The sequence below is a fragment of the Eubalaena glacialis genome, chromosome 10 (assembly GCF_028564815.1).
Source record: "Eubalaena glacialis isolate mEubGla1 chromosome 10, mEubGla1.1.hap2.+ XY, whole genome shotgun sequence".
Taxonomy (NCBI): Eukaryota; Metazoa; Chordata; class Mammalia; order Artiodactyla; family Balaenidae; genus Eubalaena; species Eubalaena glacialis.
In genome coordinates, this window is record NC_083725.1 from 90,140,922 (window position 1) to 90,158,651 (window position 17,730).

At 37.1% G+C, this 17,730-nt stretch overlaps 1 protein-coding gene across 1 annotated transcript in view; it reads left to right on the forward strand.

The window, feature by feature from the left end:
• The window catches only part of ANO3 (anoctamin 3), a 414,700-nt gene that overhangs the window by 363,441 nt on the left and 33,529 nt on the right, over positions 1 to 17,730 (forward strand). Inside the window, 3 exon segments of the mRNA XM_061203163.1 lie at positions 13,948 to 14,030; positions 14,446 to 14,586; positions 15,121 to 15,285. Coding sequence (XP_061059146.1) covers positions 13,948 to 14,030; positions 14,446 to 14,586; positions 15,121 to 15,285 — 389 coding nt within the window.

The following is a 17,730-nucleotide window of genomic DNA, read 5'->3' on the forward strand; positions in this document are numbered from 1 at the left end:
TTGTGTGGAAGTACCGCACAACTGATTCATTCCTGCATGATGGAGTATTCTGTTATACAAGTTTGCATCTTTTAGAACCCTGATTTCATTACAGAGTCTAACCTCATTAGATGGCTATTGCCCAGTTTATCAACTATGTAATCTATTTTGATATGAACTTAATTAAATGAAGTTACAACTATGTTTAAATACAATAAAATGGCAAAACTGGAAGATTGATAATATTATAACTTATTTTGCCACCTTTAGGAAAAGATCCAAGTGATTTATTAACCCTTTCTAAAAAAAAAAAATCAAGGTGGGTAATTAGATAATCCTGTTATTTCTAATTTTTTTTTTCTGGATCTAAAGTTAGAATAACTAAGTAATAACCTTGTAGCAACAGAGTTTGTTTGCTGAGTGCTCTCAGCACTGAGCCATGACCTGGAGAGGGTCAGAGTGAGGAGAGAAGGAGATGCCTAGGCTAGGTCTGTACACTCTGAAGAAGAATCTAGATTGGTTCCTTGGCTCAAAAGCAGGGGCAGAAGAAAAATCAAATGTATTCATGACCTGAAGGGGATTTTGACATTAAGTTCATGGGCAGAAAATAACAATAAGTGGTTTTCTCATCCGTTTAGAGGACTATAAACAACATAAACATTTTGTAGAGAACAATGAAAACACATTGGGTTTAACTAAGCTGACAGTTCTAGAAGCTCTTAGCTACAGAAAAGGGAAGACATTTTTGTGTTGTATCAGGAGAGAATCCTTATTTGTTTTTTAATGGCATTTGCAATCAAAACATTTATTGTAATCTACATTAAAATTCCAATATCCTTCTTTTACAGAAAAAGACTTTCAAAGAGTATGAATGCATTTTATGCAAGGTTGAAGAACTTTTTAACGATGGGCTGATCAAAAGGGGGTGAAATGCCTTTTCCGTAATACATTTTTAATTGATGTAGTATTAAAGTATAAAAATCACGTGGCCAAGCATTTTTTCTTTTCTTTATAAACAATATAATTATATTAACTTAAGAAAGTTAGTTTTTATCATTTCTCAATAACAATTAAGTTCAAACATTGAAAAAGAGAATCCTTATCAAGATACACCTAGGGTTGTTGTAAATCCCCTCTTTGAATGAATACTTTAAAGTTTAAAGTTTAAACCAGTACAGTACAATCATTTCTTGCACATGGAGCTGTTGTGAGGATTTCATGAGTAAATATGTGAAAAACATTTAGTAGGATGTCTGGCACATATGTGTCTGATGCATGATAGCTATTCATTGGAAGGAAATACACAATTTTGGAATCTCTCTTCAAGAAAAGAATACAAAATTATGAATATAAAAAGAGATACGAAAGTAAATGGAACAATCAAAAATTTACAAACTTCAGAAAGCTTAAAATACTACATAAAATCAAAATCCAGAAAAATAACAGTATTTTAATAACTAGATGCCTGACACATCTCTGTAGTGCTTTTTGTCTTATACTTTTATCCATATTTTTTATTATCTCTGCATATGATGTTTAAAAAAATATTTCATAGAAAGAATAGAGAACTAATTCAGTCTTTCCTCTTCCTCTAGCACAGTTAACTGAAAATTTTTTTTTATTATTGGCAGTTTTGAAAATCTTATTTCTGCTTCATAATTTATTATTGATAAAGCCATGTGCATTTTTAATATTGTTGGAACTTTGGGGAAATCTCTAGTGTGTTTCATATATGACTTGAAGTTTGTGAAATAATTTCCATAAAGTAGTTTCTGGCTCCATATATTTCAGACCTTATTTCTCTTTCATTATCAGAGCTGGATACCATAGAACATGTGCATTTCATCATATATCCCCTGGCCTGGCAACTGAAAGAGTCAGCATGTGAACTGGAGGAGTTTCCTCAGAATCCATTGCTACATTAGGATAATTAGCAATAATTGAACAACACTTGGAAGTGCCTGCAAATCACATAAACATATCTCACTAAGCCCAAAATAAATGTATACCTGACTCAACATTCCATTAGTCAACTGTCAAAAACACTCGGCCACTCCAGCACCCAATATTTGGAAAAGTCAGAGATTCTGGCTATGTCTAGAGGAAGCTTTTAGACACATCAAAATTGTAAATATAAGCAATTTAATTATCCTGGGACTAACTGAGTATTTGCTTGAATTGTGGACCAAGAAGCATCATGCTTACCTCTGCATGTCCGTCTTCACAAATTCAGATATAGTGGTCTAATGAAGGAAAAAAATAGTCTTTTCAGACAATTAAGTTATAAGCATGTGTCAATATTTTATTAGAGTTTTACTGCAAAAGAAAAGTTATCTAAAAGACCAATGCAAAGATTTCGGTCTTGGTAGAGACATATAAGAAAGGAGAATGGTTAGTAATCATTTTTAGACTCCAAACAAAACAAAAATGGCGTCAGATCAAACGACTGTAGACTTCTTTTTTTTTTTTTAACATCTTTATTGGAGTATAATTGCTTTACTATGTTGTGTTAGTTTCTGCTGTATAACAAAGTGAATCAGCTATACGTATACGTATATCCCCATATCCCCTCCCTCTTGTGTCTCCCGCCCATCCTCCCTGTCCCACCTCTCTAGGTGGTCAAAAAACACCGAGCTGATCTCCCTGTGCTATGCAGCTGCTTCCCACTAGGTATCTATTTTACATTTGATACTGTACATATGTCAGTGTTCCTCTCTCACTTCATCCCAGCTTACCCTTCCCCCTCCCCATGTCCTCAAGTCCATTCTCTATATCTATGTCTTTGTTCTTGTCCTTCCCCTAGATTCGTCAGAACCATTTTTTGCTTTTTAGATTCCATATATATCTGTGAGCATACGGTATTTGTTTTTCTCTTTCTGACTTACTTCACTCTGCATGACAGAATCGAGGTCTATCCACCTCACTACAAATAACTCAATTTCGTTTCTTTTTATGGCTGAGTAGTATTCCATTGTATATATGTGCCACATCTTCTTTATCCATTTATCTGTCAATGGACACTTAGGTTGCTTCCATGTCCTGGCTATTGTAAATAGTGCTGCAACGAACATAGTGGTACATGACTCTTTTGAATTATGGTTTTCTCAGAGTATGTGCCCAGTAGTGGGATTGCTGGGTCGTATGGTAGTTTTATTTTTAGTTTTTTAAGGAACCTCCATACTGTTCTCCATAGTGCCTGTATCCATTTACATTCCCACCAACAGTGCAAGAGGGTTCCCTTTTCTCCACACCCTCTCCAGCATTTACTGTTTGTAGATTTTTTGATAATGGCCATTCTGACCTGTGTGAGGTGATACCTCATTGTGGTTTTGATTTGCATTTCTTTAATGATTAGTGATGTTGAGCATCCTTTCATGTGTTTGTTGGCAATCTGTATATCTTCTTTGGAGAAATGTCTATTTAGGTCTTCTGCCCATTTTTGGACTGGGTTGTTTGTTTTTTTGATATTGAGCTGCATGAGCTGCTTGTAAATTTTGGAGATTAATCCTTTGTCAGTTGCTTTGTTTGCAAATATTTTCTCCCATTCTGAGGGTTTTCCTTTCATCTTGTTTATAGTTTCCTTTGCTGTGCAAAAGCTTTTAAGTTTCATTAGGTCCCATTCGTTTATTTTTGTTTTTATTTCCATTTCTCTAGGAGGTGGGTCAAAAAGCATCTTGCTGTGATTTATGTCACAGAGTGTTCTGCCTATGTTTTCCTCTAAGAGTTTGATAGTGTCTGGCCTTACATTTAGGTCTTTAATCCATTTTGAGTTTATTTTTGTGTATGGTGTTAGGGAATGTTCTAATTTCATTCTTTTACATGTAGCTGTCCAGGTTTTCCAGCACCACTTATTGAAGAGGCTGTCTTTCCTCCATTGTATATTCTTGCCTCCTTATCAAAGATAAGGTAACCATATGTGCGTGGGTTTATCTCTGGGCTTTCTATCCTGTTCTGTTGATCTATATTTCTGTTTTTGTGCCAGTACCATACTGTCTTGATTACTGTAGCTTTGTAGTATAGTCTGAAGTCAGGAAGCCTCATTCCTCCAGCGCAATTTTTCTTTCTCAAAATTGCTTTGGCTATTTGAGATCTTTTGTATTGCCATACAAATTGTGAAATTTTTTGTTCTAGCTCTGTGAAAAATGCCATTGGTAGTTTGATAGGGATTGCGTTGAATCTGTAGATTGCTTTGGGGAGTATAGTCATTTTCACAATGTTGATTCTTCCAATCCAAGAACATGGTGTATCTCTCCATCTGTTTGTATCGCCTTTAATTTCTTTCATCAGTGTCTTACAGTTTTCTGCATACAGGTCTTTTGTCTCCTTCGGTAGGTTTATTCCTAGGTATTTTATTCTTTTTGTTGCAATGGTAAATGGGAGGGGAGTGTTTCCTTAATTTCTCTTTCAGATTTTTCATCATTAGTGTATAGGAATGAAAGAGATTTCTGTACATTAATTTTGTATCCTGCCACTTTACCAAATTCATTGATTAGCTCTAGTAGTTTTCTGGTAGCATCTTTAGGATTCTCTATGTATAGTATCCTGTCATCTGCAAACAGTGACAGTTTTACTTCTTCTTTTCCAATTTGCATTCCTTTTATTTCTTTTTCTTCTCTGATTGCTGTGGCTAAAACTTCCAAAACAATGTTGAATAATAGTTGTGAGAGTGGGCAACCTTGTCTTGTTCCTGATCTTAGAGGAAATGGTTTCAGTTTTTCAACATTGAGAACGATGTTGGCTGTGGGTTTGTTGTATATGGCCTTTATTATGTTGAGACAGGTTCCCTCTATGCCTACTTTCTGGAGGGTTTTTATCATAAATGGGTGTTGAATTTTGTCAAAAGCTTTTTCTGCATCTAATGAGATGATCATATGTTTTTTCTCCTTCAGTTTGTTAATATGGTGTATCACATTGATTGATCTGCATATATTGAAGAATCCTTGCATTCGTGGGATAAACCCCACTTGATCATGGTGTATGATCCTTTTAATGTGCTGTTGGATTCTGTTTGCTAGTATTTTGTTGAGGATTTTTGCATCTATGTTCATCAGTGATATTGGCCTGTAGTTTTCTTCTTTTGTGACATCTTTGTCTGGTTTTGTTATCAGGGTGATGGTGGCCTCATAGAATGAGTTTGGGAGTGTTCCGCCCTCTGCTATATTTTGGAAGAGTTTGAGAAAGATAGGTGTTAGCTCTTCTCTGAATGTTTAATAGAATTCTCCTGTGAAGCCATCTGGTCCTGAGCTTTTGTTTGCTGGAAGATTTTTCATCACAGTTTCAATTTCAGTGCTTGTGATTGGTCTGTTTATATTTTCTGTTTCTTCCTGGTTCAGTCTCGGAAGGTTGTGCTTTTCTAAGAATTTGTCCATCTCTTCCAGGTTGTCCATTTTATTGGCATATAGTTGCTTGTAGTAATCTCTCATGATCCTTCATATTTCTGCAGTGTCAGTTGTTACTACTCCTTTTTCATTTCTAATTCTGTTGATTTGAGTCTTCTCCCTTTTTTTCTTGATGAGTCTGGGTAATGGTTTATCAATTTGTTTATCTTCTCAAAGAACCAGCTTTTAGTTTTATTGATCTTTGCTATGGTTTCCTTCATTTCTTTTTCATTTCTTTCTGATCTGATCTTTATGATTTCTTTCCTTCTGCTAACTTTGGGTTTTTTTGATTCTTCTTTCTCTAATTGCTTTAGGTGTGAGGTTAGGTTGTTTATTTGAGATTTTTCTTGTTTCTTGAGGTAGGATTGTATTGCTATAAAATTCCCTCTTAGAACTGCTTTTGCTGCACCCCGTAGGTTTTGGGTCATTGTGTTTACATTGTCATTTTTTTCTAGGTATTTTTATATTTTCTCTTTGATTTCTTCAGTGATCTCTTGGTTATTTAGTGACGTATTGTTTAGCCTCCATGTGTTTGTATTTTTTACAGTTTTTTTTCCTGTAATTGATATCTAGTCTTATAGCGTTTTGGTCGGGAAAGGTACTTGACATGATTTCAATTTTCTTAAAGTTACCAAGGCTTGATTTGTGACCCAAGATATGATCTATCCTGAAGAATGTTCCTTGAGACTTGAGAAGACTGTGTATTCTTTCATTTTTGGGTGGAATGTCCTATAAATATCCATTAAGTCCATCTTATCTAATATGTCATTTAAAGCTTGTGTTTCCTTATTTATTTTCATTTTGGATCATCTGTCCATTGGTGAAAGTGGGGTGGTAAAGTCCCCTATTATGATTGTGTTACTGTCGATTTCCCTTTTTATGGTTATTAGCATTTGCCTTATATATTGAGGTGCTCCTATGTTGGGTGCATAAATATTTACAATTGTTATATCTTCTTGGATTGATCCCTTGATCATTATGTAGTGTCCTAATTTGTCTCTTGTAATAGTCTTTATTTTAAAGTCTATTTTGTGTGATATGAGAATTGCCACTGCAGCTTTCTTTTATTTCCATTTGCAAAGAATATCTTTTCCCATCTCCTCACTTTCAGTCTGTGTGTGTCCTTACGTCTGAAGTGTGTCTCTTGTAGACAGCATATATATGGGTCTTGTTTTTGTATCTATTCAGCCAGTCTATGTCTTATGGTTGGAACATTTAATCCATTTACATTTAAGGTAATTATTGATATGTATGTTCCTATTACCATTTTCTTAATTGTTTTCCATTTGTTTTTGTAGGTCTTTCCCTTCTCTTGTGTATCCTGCCTAGAGAAGTTTCTTTAGCATTTGTTGTAAAACTGGTTTGGTGGTGCTGAATTCTCTTAACTTTTTCTTGTCTGTAAATGTTTTAGTTTCTCCATCAAATCTGAATGAGATACTTGCTGGGTAGAGTAGGTTGTAGGTTTTTCCCTTTCAACACTTTAAATATGTCCTGCCACTCCCTTCTGGCTTGCAGAGTTTCTGCTGAAAGATCAGCTGTTAACCTTATGGAGATTCCCTTGTATGTTATTTGTTGCTTTTCCCTTGCTGCTTTTAATATTTTTTCTTTGTATTTAATTTTTGACAGTTTGATTAATATGTGTCTTGGCATGTTTCTCCTTGGATTTATCCTGTATGGGACTCTCTGCACTTCCTGGACTTGATTGACTATTTCCTTTCCCATGTTAGGGAGGTTTTCAACTATAATCTCTTCAAATATTTTCTCAGACCCTTTCTTTTTCTCTTCTTCTTCTGGGACCCCTATAATTCGAATGTTGATGCATTTAATGTTGTCCCAGAGGTCTCTGAGACTGTCCTCAATTCTTTTCATTCTTTTTTTATTCTGCTCTGTGGTAGTTATTTCCACTATTTTATCTTCTAGGTCACTTATCCATTCTTCTGCCTCAGTTATTCTGCTATTGATTCCTTCTAGTGTATTTTAATTTCATTTATTATGTTGTTCATCATTGTTTGTTTGCTCTTTAGTTCTTCTAGGTCCTTGTTAAACGTTTCTTGTGTTTTCTCTATTCTATTTCCAAGATTTTGGATTATCTTTACTATCATTCCTCTGAATTCTTTTTCAGGTAGACTGCCTATTTCCTCTTCGTTTGTTTGGTCTGGTGGGTTTTTACCTTGCTTCTTCACCTGCTGCGTATTTCTCTGTCTTCTCATTTTATTTAACTTACTATGTTTGGGGTCTCCTTTTTCACAGGCTGCAGGTTCGTAGTTCCCATTGTTTTTTGTATCTGCCCCCAGTGGGTGAGGTTGGTTCAGTGGCTTGTTTAGGCTTCCTGGTAGAGGGGACTGGTGCCTCTCTTCTGGTGGGTGCGGCTGGATCTTGTCTTTCTGGTGGGCAGGGCTGCGTCTGGTGGTTTGTTTTGGGGTGTCTGTGAACTTAGTATGATTTTAGGCAGCCTCTCTGCTAATGGGTGGGGTTGTGTTCCTGTCTTACTAGTTGTTTGGCATGGGGCATCCAGCACTGGAGCTTTCTGGCCATCGTGTGGAGCCGGGTCTTCACGTTGAGACAGAGATCTCTGGGAGAGCTCTTGCTGATTGATAGTATGTTGAGCCAGGAAGTCTCTGGTGGTCCAATGTTCTAACTCGGCTCTCCCACCTCAGAGGCTCAGGGCTGACACCAGGCTGGAGCACTTAGACCCCATCAGCCATGCGGCTCAGAAGAAAAGGGAGAAAAAAAGAAGGAAAAAATAATAATAATAAATTTTAAAAATTATTAAAATAAAAACAAAAATAATAATAAAAGACAAAAGAAGAGAGCAACAAAGCCAATAAACAAATCCATCAATGATAACAAACCCTAAAAACTAAACTAAGGTAAATATAAAAATCAGAAACAAATCGGTTGCAGACAGCAAACCCCACATCTACAGTTGCTCCCAAAGTCCACCACCTCAATTTTGGGATGATTCGTTGTCTCTTCACAGATGCAGTGTACGTCAAGTTGATTGTGGGGATTTAATTGGCTGCTCCTGAGGCTGCACGGAGAAATTTCCCTTCCTCTTTGTTCCCACAGCTCCTGAGGTTCAGCTTTGGTTTCGGCCCCTTTTGCATGTAGGTTGCCCTCAGGCTTCTGTTCCCACCCAGACAGAATAGGGTTAAAGCAGCAGCTGATTAGGGGGCTCTTGCTCATTCAGGCTGGGGGGAGGGAGGGGTACAGTAGTGATAATTGGAATGCCAGGTGTGCCTGAGGTTGCAGAGGCCTATGTGACGTTGCAACAGCCTGAGGTGCACTGTGTGTTCTCCCAGGGAACTTGTCCCTGGTCACGGGACCCTGGCAGTCGCGGGCTGCACAGGCTCCTTGGGGGAGGGTTGCGGGTAGTGCCCTTGCTTGCACACAGGATTCTTGGTGGCTGTAGCAGCAGCGTTAGCGTTTCATGCCTGTCTCTGGGTCCGATCTGATAGCCGCGGCTCGCGCCTGTCTCTGGAGCTCGTTTAGGAAGTGCTCTGCCTTCTGTGGGCACACTGGGGAGGAATCCCCTCTCCTCGTGCACCCCAAAACAATGGTCTCTTGCCTCTTAGGCAGTTCCAGACTTTTCCCTGGACTCCTTCCCAGCTAGCTGTGGCGCAGTAGCCCCCATCAGGCTGTGTTCACGCAGCCAACCCCAGTCCTCTCCCTGGGATCTGACCTCTGAAGCCCGAGCCTCAGCTCCCAGCCCACACTCCCCCCAGCAGGTGAGCAGACAAGCATCTCAGGTTGGTGAGTGCTGGTCGGCACCAATCCTCTGTGTGGGAATCTCTCCACTTTGCCCTCTGCACCCCTGTTCCTGCGCTCTCCTCCATGGCTCCAAAGCTTCCCCCCTGCCACCCACTGTCTCTGCCAGTGAAGGGGCTTCCTAGTGTGTGGAAACTTTTCCTCCTTCACAGCCCCCTCCCAGAGGTGCAGGTCCCATCCCTATTCTTTTGTCTCTGTTTTTCCTTTTTTGTTTTGCCCTACCCAGGTACATGGGGATTTTTTTTGCCTTTTGGGAATTGTGAGGACTTCTGGTAGTGTTCAGTAGGTGTTCTCTAGGAGTTGTTCCACGTGTAGATGTATTTTTGATGTATTTGTGGGGAGGAAGGTGATCTCCATGTCTTACTCCTCTGCCATCTTGAAAGTCCCCCCAAAAGACTGTAGACTTCTGATTGATGGACCACTTGGTGTTTGAGCAGCTAACCTCCCAGAAGTTCTCAGTCTCATTTAGGTCTGTTAGAAATTTGCTTAAACCTTTTGTCTATAACGCTAATTTCTTCCCAGAAGGATGTTGCAAATTATGTAGCTCAAAAAGTTCTATCCCAAACCATGTTTAAAAATAATTTTTCCTTTGGCATAGAGAAAGGTCAGTGTTTGGATCTGGGTGTGAATTTCAACCAAGGGACTTCCTCAGGTAACTTAACCTCCAAGAGTTTCGATTTGCTTCTCTACTGAAGGAGATTAATAATCTTTATTTCACCTAGGTTGTTGTGGAAATAATAGGAGTCAATTAAAAACATCTAGCACAAAGTCTGGGATCTTGCAAGTGCTCAGTAAATACTAGTTCTCTTCTTCCTCTTTGGGACTCTGATGGAACTCATTTTCATTGTTTTTGTATGCTCTCTCTGAGAATAGACAAACATCATGCTCTCAAAAAATAATTTCGAATTGAATTATTTACTCTAGAGGCAGCTTTACCATCTTAAATACAAAAGAAGAAAAAGGACAATATAAGCTGTTTGCCATGTCACCAGCAAAAGATGGAAAGTGTTATGACAATTATGACTGAATTTTTATAAAAGTGAAACAATCAAAATATAAATAATTGACAATAGCCCATATTTCCTGCAGAAAAATATACAGTATCTTTATACAATGTAAGCCAAGAACTTTGTCTACAAAGTTCCCTATGTATAACAATGAACAGAATGTTGAAAAAAATGGGTTATTATAATTTATTGTACTCTTAAAATGAATTAAGCATAGTTAGACCACTTACAAATTATACCTCAGTTAATTTGTACAACACTGCCATAAAGACAATTTTACTATTCTTGTTTTTAAGTTGTGAAAACAAAGGCTTATCATTGTTTAGTCATTTGTCCAAGGTCACACAATTAGAAAAGAATACAGGCAACTCTCAAACCCAGAACATTTGTACCCCAAGCCATGCTCTTTCTCCAGCACCGCATTGCCATTCCTAGATGGTCTTTTGAGGGTCATTATAACTTGATCCAGAAGATAAATTGTATTTATTATAAAAGTGAAGTTAGTAATTTCTTATATTATTGTCATCATTCATCTATGGTGCTAAGTACAGTTCTAAGTATCCAGTTCTAGGGGGATGCTTATAAAGTGAGCAAATATTTAAGAGTTTTTAAGGCTCTGTACTGGCCAATCAGAATGGATATAGACTTTAGTTCTGGAGCACTTTCCTGGAGGCCAGCGCTGTTCCAAGGGTTAATTCTACATATACTTCATCCTGGTGAAGGTTTCCTAGGGAAGAAGGGCCAGCCTGTGAGGAATATGACACCTTTAGAGGGTTCATTATGAATCAGTTTTTTCTTTTTTCTGTCATAAATGAACAACCTATATGGCTATATCTCTGAGTATCAGAGATATATCAGTCCTAAGTATACTTCTTAAGAAAAATGCTTTGGATGGGATTACCTAAATTGCAATAGTGACTATTTATGAATGGTGGAATTGTAGGTGACTTCTGTTCTTTACAGTTTAATTCACTCATTCAGCATACATTTATTGAAAGCCTAGTAAATGGCAGGCCCTCCTAGACTCCTGTATTTCAGAAGTGAATAATACAGGAGTTGTTCCAGTTATTTTTGTTGGTTTTACATTTATAATCAGAAAATGTTCAACAGAGTTAAGTAAAGAAAGTATATCAAATAGTTGAATGGTAAGATGAGGAAAAGTCCTGAGAAAAATCAATACAGAACTTTAAAAAGATTACATTGTATTTATAAAAAAATACATGGCGAAAAGCTGACAGCTTATTTGTGCAGACACCTAATTGTTTAGCAATTCAGTTGAGAGTATCCATTTTAATGTGAACAAATACTACTGAATGTGTATTTAATGTACAAATGCCAATACCATACTGACAGGAAGTGTTAGCTTAGAGAGACACATTACATCAAATTTAAGAGTCTGCTCTGGTCAAGACTGTAGTGAGAGTTCTCCTATTTTAATATAGCACGATGCTATTTATGTGTAGCTTCTTCTTTCTAAATGAAATTGCTTAGGGGAAAAATTATGAAGTCTGATTTTAGAAATTGGTGAAGATTTTCAGTGATTATAGTTCAAATGCTGGCTTTCTCATGTTCTTAGAACTCAGATGCTTGTTATTTTATTTCTTACTTAGTGTTTTTAGAGAGAGAGAAGAAGGAGAGGGAAATTGGAAGTAAAGTTAGAGAGAGATTCCATGTCCTTAGACAAAGAGGAAATTTAACAATAAAGTAGGTCTTGACTAGCCAGTTCTATAACTAACCAGTTGAGGCTGTGTCAAGTACAGTTCAGCCCAAATATTCAAAATCTGCTGTTTCACACATATGTATAGGCTCTTTATATTGATTAGTCTACTAGTCAATAGTCTACTAGATACTCATGCAGAAAACTCTACTAATTGTATTGCTGTAAGGCATTAACCAGAAAATCAGTAACTTACCCTAGGCAGGGAAATTTAAAATGTCCCACACTCATGGCCCTTCTATTAATTGTAGAACCTGTTTAGTGAGGTTTCTATTTCTAACTCATGTACAGTGATGTTGCAATACCATGTGGGAAAGCTCATTATGCTTGCAGATGTTGCTGAAAACAAATCTAGGGAATGGAGGATTCTTTAGTAGTTCTTGGGTGTTGTACAAATTGGCTATGGCAGAGAGGTTGCTCTGATACACTCTCGTTTCAGCTGGGTCTCCTTTTGAGAAAGCTTTAAATTTTTATCTCTTCTGATGAAAACAATACTTGGAATTCTTTTTTGGGCTCCATATTCAGACATACTTAACTTCATTTGTGTTTGGAATTGACCTCTTGCCCCTGTTGCCCCTCTCATTAGCCACTCCCCCACCTTGAAGTACAGTGAAGTAGTTTTTAAAACTTTTTAAACAATAATTATTTTTCCAAATAAAATTGAACATGATTGCTTAATATATATATTAAAAAAAGAAGGGGATTCTCTGGTGAGGGACTCTCTTTCTTCCAATGTCTTTAGTGAAATTCCATAGAGCATAATTTGAAAACCTCTAGAATAATGCAAAGAACACTCCCCCAGGAGTTAGTCACAATCACTGAATTCTATTCAGTAATTCAGTTCAATTTAACAAACTTTTATTGAGCATTTTCAGTGTGCCAAGTACTAAAAATGCTAAGGAAAAAAGGGCCTCAAGAAACTTACCTTCAAGTGTGGGGAAAAGCAGGTACAGAAAAAAGTGTAATAAACTGTTGTAGATGCTTTGGCAGATTTCTGGACAAGGTCAGTGATGTATGTCAGTGACTCTGGGCCTTGTTTTCTGTGAATTTAAAATAACTTGGAACAAACTACATACAGAATCTTACCTCTCTTACATGCTTGACCCTATGATTCTGTTACTCTGTGCCATTGACTTTAGATCACAGAGGAAAGCCACTGGAAATGGACATGAGAAATGGAAGTACAAGGGATGGATGCAGCATGTGCATCTTTGAAATTTTTGTAAGGTTGAGAAAAGTATGTCATTATAGTCAGAGAGGTAGGAGTGAAAAAATAAATACAATGCATAGTTGCTAAGGAGCAGAATTATGGGGTATGATCTTCAGATTTTCCAAAATACTCTCTACCTCCATTGATGCACATGAAGCCCTGCTTTCCCCTGACAACGAAGTTCCTTTTTCCACTGAAGGCCTCTTATCTCCAGCTTCATCTCCAACCCAGTTTCACAAGATCAAGATCATGCTATTGTAACAAAAATCTCTGCTTATGTATTCCAATAAAAAGAATCACTCTTGGACTTCCCTGGTGGCGCGGTGGTTAATAATCCGCCTGACAATGCAGGGGACACGGTTTCGAGCCCTGGTCTGGGAAGATCCCACATGCCATGGAGCAGCTAAGCCCATGTGCCACAAATACTGAGCCTGAGCTCTAGAGCCCGCGAGCCACAACTACTGAGCCCGTGTGCCACAGCTACTGAAGCCCACGCTCTAGGGCCTGTGCTCCACAACAAGAGAAGCCACCGCAATGAGAAGCATGTGCACTGCAACGAAGAATAGCCCCCACTCGCCACAACTAGAGAAAGCCCGCATGCAGCAACGAAGACCCCATGCAACCAAAATTAAATAAATAAAATAAATAAATTTATAAAAGAAAATCACTCTCCATCAGGAGTGCATGCTGATAGCAGTTACACAGATAGGGAGAAGAGGGTAAGGGAAAAAACATTCCAGCTGTATAAATTTAATACAAATGTAGTTAATTTTAATTATTTAATAATAGGATGTGAATGCATCAATACAAGAAGAAAGGCAATGATGACAGAGTGGGATATGGTCAGGTAAAGAATTGTAATAATAATAATATTATTATTATTTATAGCCACAGTCTTCCTGGAGTTTTGGAAAAGGAGAAGAAGTACACTGACCTATACTTGGGACCTTATTGAATGGGAAGAAGAGGAGGTAAGATGTTAAGAAACCAGGAGATAAGGAAACTGGAATAACATATGGTACAGAAAATCATTCACTGTCCTTAATGTCCAAGCAGGAAGCAGCAAAACACCATTCAATTTTTACTTGACTTTTTTTACTAACAAGATTCTTATTTTATGAAGACGGTAAAGATCAATGATGAAATGTGTAATTTTTTCAAAGCACTTCTATGATGTTTCCTTAAATTGCATTAATGGAAAACCGTGCTAATTAAAATATAGTTTAAGGTTAAATAAACCCTAAAATAACTTTCATCTAATTTTTTACAATTTGCTTCTTTGCCAAGACTTGATATAAAAGTAGGCCAAATTCCAGGAATTTATTAACTATTGGATTTTTAAAAAATTTATGACAGATATTTAGTTAACTTCAGTTTTTCTCATAGGAAACACTTCGTCCCCAGTTTGAAGCAAAGTATTACAAGATGGAGAGAGTGAATCCCATCAGTGGAAAACCTGAGCCGCATCAGCCTTCCTCAGACAAAGTCACTCGTCTTCTTGTTTCTATCTCAGGAATATTCTTCATGGTAAAGTATAACCATAAATCTCAGAATATGGGATTCCAGGTTTAGAAAGACGTTCTAGGATACCAAGGCTCATTTTGTGACCCTGGGGGTGTAAGAAACTGTATCCTGTTCAGTACCTTGGTAATACATACATACTATTAAACAAAATAAAAATCACAGCAGGTCACAGAATAATTACAAAGGGAGTTTGTGCATATCCCTAAATAAAACACTCTTTGGGAGAAACAAAGATCATCTAAGATAAAATGGAAATTATATGGTCATCCTAAAATTAGATATTTTGTTTTAAAACCAAGCATTCATGTGAAAGTGGAGATTTGAACAGCATATCCCACTGAAACAACTGAATCTTGTACCATTTATTTTGACTCTAATGAAACTTAGTTCCTTAAAGGAAATTTTAAATTTACATATGCTTTCTTGGAAAAGTAAATTTCTTTAGCTTTTGGGGTCAGTGTATTGGATCTATGGTGTTGCTTTTGTTTTGTTAATGATGCACAGTGTGGATGTCTCCTCTGGTCTCCCATATTGTAGATTTCTCTGGTGATCACTGCAGTGTTTGCAGTCGTGGTGTATCGCCTGATTGTCATGGAACAGTTTGCATCATTCAAGTGGAATTTCATCAAACAACACTGGCAGTTTGCAACTTCTGCTGCTGCAGTCTGTATCAATTTTGTGATCATTATGGCACTGAATCTTGTAAGTGTTTACAAATTTTTCAATAGGTGTACAAGGAGTGGGTAAAGGACAGGACTGTGTTTCCTTTATACTTGGATTGGATTTACAGGAAGCCAAAATAAGACCTAGTATCATTTCTGGCAAAGACAATTTGGCTTAACAGAAAATATTTCATTTATGTGGTTTACATGATGGATTTTTAAAAAATTAAAATCAATGATAGTTGTATTGTCTTCCTTGCTCTTTGGGTTTAGAGTTTTGTTTAGCGACAACTTCCACTCATCGAGTATCTAGTGTGTGCTAGAAATGGTGCTATGCTCTTTTCATTCAGATAAGGGATTGTTTGGATTAGAAAGCCATTCCAACAAACTCAAACTCAGAGGAGAATTTATTGGAAAGATATAGGAAATTCTGTTTGAAAGTGTAGCCTTGTTATCTCCAAGACCTCATGTGAAATGGAAAACAGTCAGACAACTACTCCATTTTTATTCCTCTGGGACTAAGTTTTTTTTTTCCTTCCTTCCCTCCCTCCCTCCCTCTTCCTCTGTTTTTCTCTCCCTCTCTCTATCTTCTTTCCCTCTCTCTTTCTCTTTTCCTTTCTTTCTACCTCTTTTTCCAATGATTCTATTTGCATATCTGCTCCATTCTATCAGGAAGAGACTATCTGCCTACCCATGGCCTCCCTTTCAGAGTCTGGTATACTGTTGCATTGCTATGCTTTTGTTATTTTCATTGGCTCTAAATTCATGACCATGTTAGTCAATTTCTGTAGTTTATTTAACTTAGATCGTCCAGTGTTTCAATGTGCTAGTTTCTCAGAGAGAGCATCTGATTGGTTCAACTTCACATATACCAAGTGACTTATGAACCAAATGTCTATGGCTGAGAGGACAATATTATGCTTAGGTCTACCTCTTCAGCAAGATCTGTGGATGGGGCCCCATTTTCTCTGAAGACAGGAGGCACTTATTGGCACATTTAGAATAATATCTTTCCTTTAATTCTTCCAACAACACCACAAGGTCAATATTTTCTCCATTATGTAAATGAGGAAGCTGAAATTCAGAGAGCTTAAATAACTTGTCGCAGAGTATGCATATAGTAAGTGTTAGTGCTTATATATTTACATGATGAGATAATTCATATAGAGGGCTGACCAATGCACAAACAATGATGTTGATAACATAAACAGGTAATATGCATTTGGTTCCAAACGTGGATTGATACTGATGTTACATGGTTAGTCGGGAGGGGACCGGAACCATTTGTTATTTAACTTTAAAATTATCAGAGATGTTCTTAAGAGAAAATAAATAGTCACTGAGAAATGGGTAGATATTAATGCAAGGACAATAGTTAATATTTTCTACTGGAGTCTCCTTTCTTCAGTTTTAGGTTAATTTGCAGAAGAAGAATGTTGTTTACTGTATCTCCAAATAAGCCGTACAGTATTTTAATTTATGCTTTTGACTCATAAAGTGAACAATAAACATTGAAAAAAGACAGTGCTAGGATTGAGAGGCTTGTGTGGTAGCCTATATAAGGAAGTATATGTTGTGCATTGCACAAAGGCACCACATTGAAGGAGGAACCATTCACAGCAAGGACATTGTAGATTTTTATATTTATGGTTTTTATATTAACTATTCTGGCAGATAGGGAAAGAAATTGTTTCTAACAAAACCAGTGTATTGTGGCAGTTTTCCAGTGGACAGAGGTTATTGTGGTTGATCTCATTATCTAAGGAAAAGGAAGCTAAGTGGTTAATGTATTTATTTCTAGGTAATACTAGCGATCAGCTAGTCTGATTTTAAATTGATCCAATTTCTTATCCTTAGTAGGTTGGTTGAATTTTAAATTTTAATATTATTTAAGTACATGGCATACAGTTACGGAAGAAGGATATACAATTTCACTTGATTTCCATTGGAACACACCTGCATTTTGAAGAGTGACAATAAAATGTTAATAGTGGTTATATCTCAGGATACTGTTTGATTTAATATATATTTTTTCTGTTCATTCAAATATTTATCTCTATATGTAGGTTTTGATTTATAATCAGAAAAAAATAGCCTTTACTTTTAAAACATTCTACCATGATATAAAATTTGGAACAAATTAGAATTGGAATGTACTTTATTTTTACTTTATATATGAGCTACCCATAAAACCGCAGCCACCTAGGTAGCAACTTTGGGTCATTTTTTAAATTTCGTCTTTCACCAAGTAAGGAACAGGCTTATCAATGGCTAACATCCCAGGACACACACTCACACTCTCTCTCTCTCTCTCTCTCTCTCTGTCTCCGTCTGTTCCTTCTGTTCTCATTTATGCTCTCTCCCTCTCCCCTGCCCCTCTGAACACTGCCCAGGCTTTCATCAGTTTGAATCGTCAGTTCCTCAACTTAGTGTCCTAATAAAAGTCCATTACTTTCTATCAGGCTGGCTGAAGTTTTCACTGATG